The sequence below is a fragment of the Orcinus orca genome, chromosome 20 (assembly GCF_937001465.1).
Source record: "Orcinus orca chromosome 20, mOrcOrc1.1, whole genome shotgun sequence".
NCBI lineage: Eukaryota > Metazoa > Chordata > Mammalia > Artiodactyla > Delphinidae > Orcinus > Orcinus orca.
In genome coordinates, this window is record NC_064578.1 from 6518844 (window position 1) to 6524843 (window position 6000).

General features: G+C 43.5%; 1 protein-coding gene across 1 annotated transcript in view; it reads right to left on the reverse strand.

The window, feature by feature from the left end:
• Nucleotides 1-5294, reverse strand: part of HSD17B2 (hydroxysteroid 17-beta dehydrogenase 2) — a 62252-nt gene extending 56958 nt beyond the window's left edge. Inside the window, exon 1 of the mRNA XM_004280104.3 lies at nucleotides 4825-5294. Within this exon, the coding sequence (XP_004280152.1) occupies nucleotides 4825-5236 (412 nt within the window). The 5' untranslated portion in view covers nucleotides 5237-5294. The remainder of the gene's footprint in view (nucleotides 1-4824) is intronic.
• Nucleotides 5295-6000: the final 706 nt, after the last annotated feature.

Genomic DNA, 6000 nt, shown 5'->3' on the forward strand with positions numbered 1-6000 from the left:
ATAAAAGATGTTCAACACTCACTTGCAGATGAATGGACACATTTTATATCCTGGAAACCTTTATAGGCTACTAGTAACTGTAGCTATAACACTGATAATAACTGTGGTTAAGAAAAAGGCTTTGGATGGCAAATGGGTCTGATCTGGGTTTAGTCCCATGTCTGCTGCTTAGTAGTTCAGGGACTTTGGACACCGTTTCCGCATTCATGTTAGTTATTAGGGTTATGGGAATCAAATATAAAAGGCATGTAAAGCTCTGAGTGCAGAGATGTTATTTGCTTTAGTCCCTAGTCCACTGTCAATGTTTATCCATTACAATAGTCTACCACTAAAGTCAAAGGAGCCCAAACCCCAAGCTGATGCCAACAGTATTCCATTTTAGAACCTTAATTAGACTACCTAATAAGTCCTAGAAGGGGGTCACCATCGACCTAGGCACTTTGTTTGGAGCATAAGATAAAGACTTCCACATCAAACATATCTTTCTTCCCCTCCCTGATCTCTCTTCCATTGTACCCAATTTTGAAAATTCCAATTAAAATTCTCCAACTCAACAAATTTTAATGAGGGCTGGATGTGTGTCATACCCGATTAACCAGTTAGCCTGGAAGACCTCATTTTCTCTGTGGAAAGCTACTTTTCAGTTCCTAATGAGGCCCCTCCTGCACCCAACACTGGGACCCATGGCACTCTGGGAACCCTCCTGAAGGCACCCTCTGTACCCCACCTCATGGCTATAGTGAGCTGCGGCCGTATCTGTCCCAGTAGACTAGGAAAGCCTCCAGGTGTCTGCCTTGCACACAGCAGACGCCAAATCAGTAGTTAACTTTCGAGATGGGCAAGAAACACTGGAGGGACCAGGATGAAAGCCCTGAGGGTGGAAGATCAAAGTTACTTGTGTAACTTCTACGAAATTCAAAGGGTAGGCTGAGAATGACAATGCACAACCTCGGAAGAAGAGGAAGGAACCCCCAGGGGATGTGGGTCCAAGGTTAAGGACAACTGGGAACTCAGATCCCATTACCTAACAACATAACAACTGCATGGTTTTTAACTTTCTTCCTCCACTGCTTCTGGACAATACATGGCACATACCAAGGACTCAATCAATAGTTGAATGAATAAATGGATGTTTCTTCTTTCTATTTCTTTGTCAGCTATTCTTTTTTCATTTTGTTCTCTTCTTATTCTCCCTAACCCCAACCCCACCTGGTCAACACACAGAATCTCCTATCTTCCTCCCTTCCTCTCCCTCTCATCTACTAACTCCATCTATGAGACAGTGTGTGTGTGTGTGTGTGTGTGTGTGTGTGTGTGTGTGTGTATCATTTCCAGTTTACAGAGGAGAAAACAGAAGTTCAAAAGCCTAAAACTGGATACTTTCAGGGATCACACTTCTAGTAAGAGGTATGTAGCAGATGTCATGCTGCCCCAGATCCCTTGACCATTTTTTTGGTGCTCTAATCCTTACCACCTTCACTCCCAGCCACCTGCGACTTTGTCCAAGCACTGCCCAGGATGCTGGGGTCCTTTTAGCCAGTGAGCATGGAGAGCCAGAAGTGCTTGGAGTTTAAGCCTCCCCTCCTACCACCAAAGAGGATGAGGGTGACAGCCCTTAACTAATGATTGAGGTGTGAGGGTATAAGGAGTACAGCTCCCTGGCCCACAATGGGGATGGCTCTCACCTGTGACCCACCAGTGCCTCCAGATCTGCCCCGGGGGATTAAGCCAACATGGGACCCTCAGCAGGCTTCTCTTGATGCTGAACCCCGGGCTTGGCCTCCTCCCCTTCCCTGTCCATCTTCCTTACTCTGGGACCTCTGTTCCTTGGAGAACTTCCTAATAAATCCCTTTCACACAAATCTTCATCTCAAGCCCTGCCCCTGGAGAACCTACCCTAAGGCAAAGCAAATGCAAGATTCAAAGCCAAGCCTGTCACACTTCAACATTCTTTTCACTGTATTGTGCTTGAGATGCTATTGCAATCTTGTGGACCTGCTCTTCACTAATCTTAGAGTTATTTAAAAAATTGAATGGCTGCTATGGCTTCAGGGGCCTTGAGGACAAATGTGCATTCAAATGCCCAGTGCTTGCTTATTTCTTCTTCTTGCTATGAGTATATGTCTCGGAGACGAAAGACCTTTATCTCAGCAAAGTGAAGCAGGGGACTCAAAGAAAAAGATTTTTTTGAAATTGTTCTTGTCATTGTCTTACACCTGGGTCCATAATTAACTAGGCACTAAGATGGACTTCACCCTCTTAACATAACCTCTTTGTTAAATATTTTTGTTATATAAGTAATATAACTATATCAGAGTAATTCTAAGGGAAAAACAAATCCAGGTACTCTGATCCAACCATTCACAGACTGTTTCATTCCAGTGCTTTTTCCTCTTCATGTGACATAGAGGCAGTCTTTTCCAAACACCTAGATCCCCGGAGTGTTTTCTCTTAGTTCAGTTTCCATGTTATAACGCAGTCCTGTGGTTGTCATTTTTAATTGTTGCCTATTGTTACATCCAGAGGATATACCATAATTTGTCACCATTTCGGGTTTGTTTGTTTTTTTCATTTTTAATGACATTTATTGTTTTCTTTCTAATTTTACAATGTTGTCACCATTTTGATTGCTTCTGATATTTCACAATTTTAAATGAGGTTGTGTTGAACAACTTTGTGAATGTGCCATTTTGGTTTGCATCTACCCTTTTTTTACATTTCAGATTATTTCTTTAAGAGAAATGTCCAAATCTTGAATTATCAGATAAAGGAATAATATTTATGGTTTTGATATATACTGAGACATTTCTCTCTGTATTCCCCGACACTAAAATGTGTACCAATTTGTAACATAAGCCAACCTGAAACAAAGGTTATTCCAAGTCACGATGACTTATTTTTTAATGAGTTTTGGTCTAACTAAATGAAGTCATTTAAAATTTCCCTACTTAGTACAAAGGTCTTGAAAGGGTCTCTAGAATTATGTGGAATCTATGACATTCTTCATGAAAATGACAAAGAACCTGAGAGGCACATTTCAGTTTGCCTTAATGTACGTCTTTCCTTTCTTAATTCTAAGCTTTCTAATTGTTAAGCATTTCATTGAGGGATTAGTCATTGGGCTCAAATTGCCTAATTGAATCAGTCATTTTCCATGACACTGAACACAAGTCAGGACATTTCAATGGATGATGTGAACTAACTGAACTGGGTGTGTATTTGGTGCGTTTCTGCATGCCTACATCTTCAAAAGCAGAGGATAAAGAACATTGACAAGACAAACAAGCCAGAGATAATTCCTATTTTCTCGGTTACCTTGAAGTTTGCCTCTGTTTATCCTAAGCTTTAGTATTCTTATCTATGAGCCTTAGAAACGCTGCTCCCTGAAATTGATTTCCCAGGAATATTTGGACCTCCAGGAGATCATGTTCCATTAGTGTCAACCACAGCATCGCTATCATTTTTTTTAACATGCTTAATTGTTCTGTCTTCTTTCGTACAAGTGGAAAAGTACAAAAAATAAATTTGACCTAGAATTACCCTGAAGACCATGGGTACTTGCTACTACACACAGAACAGAAAAATTTATACTGCTATTATAGCTTTTCACCCAGCCAGCCCCAGAGAATTCAAGTGGAAGAGTGGAAAACACAGCCAGTCTTCTGGGTGCATGATTCCAGGTGATACCAGACATTCACAGAGATAAGCATCCCACGGATCAGCTGAATTTTCTGCCTTTGAACTGTTTTGGTTATTTTTTTTTTCATCGCAGAAGCTTTATTTCTGCAGCGCTTCACAACTCCAGCAAGGGCCAACTTGTGTCTCATTTTAAGAAAGAATTTCACTATTGAGTTAAAGTCAAAGGCAAGATAGACAAGTCACTTTCTAGTCCATTTCTCATTGAACTGGGCAACCTGCCTGATTTGCTTCTGTTCACACTCCGTTTGCCTTCACTCCCGCAGGTCACAGCCTGGGGGTGGGGGGCGGGGCGGGGTGGGGTGGGGTGATGACCTCCCGGCAAATGATTCTGCAGCTGGTATCCTCACCTTGGCTGGGCTTTCTAGGTTAGGATAACACTGTGGTGATCCTAATTAAAGCCCAATCCAAAATCAAACTTCACAACCAAACAAACCAGTTTTACAACACCCAGGAATTTAATCTGGCCTCACACTTGCAGCGGAAAAAGAAACACAAAAGAAGGAAAAAGCTGGCAGCTCAGCCAACAAGCAGCCGCCTCCTGGACACGCTGCCGGCTTGATCCAATTAGTAAATATTAGCGGTCCAATGACAGATCTGAAGACAAAGGTTCAGATGAGACACAAGGTTCTTGACAGCAGTCGGGGAAAACCGCAAAATTTCCAGCCCAGGTAAGTCTCTTCGATCTTTAAAAAACGAAGCAAAGTACAAGGATAACCTAAATTTGACAGCTTTTTTGCGCACCTAGGGAATAAGAGGCCAAGTCTAGAACGCAGCTGAACATTCATCTCAGAACGAAATTTGGTTTAAGCTTCAAAAAACCGAGGCGACAATCCTGGCTACAATGAAACAAACAAACGGCGTTTGCTTACTCTTACATATGCTGGGAAATTAACAAACTCGTGGCTTAGGTGCACCTCCCTTTCCCAGTCCCTCTCACCATCAGCCCCTCAAGTGCACCTCCTAAAGAAAGCAAACCGAAACAGTGTAGTGAAAGACACTGGGGATGTGCTTTCATTTACTCCATGCCAAGTATTTTCTTTTTAAAACAAATCCGAAAGAGTCCCCCTAAGGCAAAGCAAGTGTCAGTTCCCGCCCTGAGGGGGAATCGCAGTGCCTTCCGCTTACCTGTGATCAGCACCGCCTTTTGATCCGCAGGTAACAACTCTTGGCCAGAAAAGTAAGTATATACGAGGAAACATGACAGGGAGAAGAGGATCAAGCCCCAGAAGAGGGACAGGCTGAGCAGGCAAGCCCCTCCCCAGAGGCCCGCCAGGCAGACCACCTTTCTCCCCACCTGCCCTTGGTTCTTCTTGAGTTTGCAAAAAATTGTTCCTCCCAGCACTGCGGTGACAGTCAGGCAAAGCCATCCTGGCTCAGAGAAGAAAGTGCCCATTCTCAGAGACTCTCTTCTCCTTTCCGTGCTCAGGGCCTGTTGAGTCAAATGGGCAAAGACAGGCTGCAGGCAGCCTGGGTTATTTGAACGGAGAGGCAAGAAGGGAGGGGGAGAAAACAGCCCCGGAACACCTTGAATGAGCATGAATTAAGCATACTCATACGGCCACATATTTCCTGGTGGGTAATTTAAACCAGTCTGCAGTTTAATGTAAATACTAGAGCACTTCCTATTTGACTGTTCCCCGCACGCCCACTTCACACACAACACAGATGCATACTCACCCACAACAAACACACGCATTTTTTTTAATGACCCCTGGAGAGATAACCAGTTGGGTAATAATTGACAGAATTCAATCTGTCTGAACAGTGAATAACAAAACCTCTAGCTCGCAGGAAGTCTCTTCTGCTTTAGGAGCCTGTGGTGGGTCCGTCTGTGGAGCCCTTTTCCTGACTCAAGGGTGCGTGTGTGCATCAGTGATTTTGCCCACATCAGCAGGACTCCTGCCATCCCCCACTAGAGTCAGACTGAAGGGTTAGATGGAAAGAGAATAGAGAAGTAGAGGAAGAGATTCTTGGCAGATGACAAGTGCTTTGGTCTCACCAGAGGAAAGATAGGCCAGGGAGAGATAACACAATAATAACAATATAAATAATGGTCAATACCTATTGGTACTTATTTGCGCCAGGGGCCATGTTCAGCTGAGACCCTATTCTCTGCCAGGCTCTGCTCCAGGCACTGGCACTCAACAGTCAATACGCTCAGTCTCTTTGAACGCTATGTCTCTATGAAGTAAGTTCTATTACTGTAGTAATTTTATGGGTGAGCACCCTGAGGCACAGAGAGGTTAAGAGACTTGCCCAAGATCACACAGAAGTGGAAACAAGCAGCCTTGTTTCAGAGCT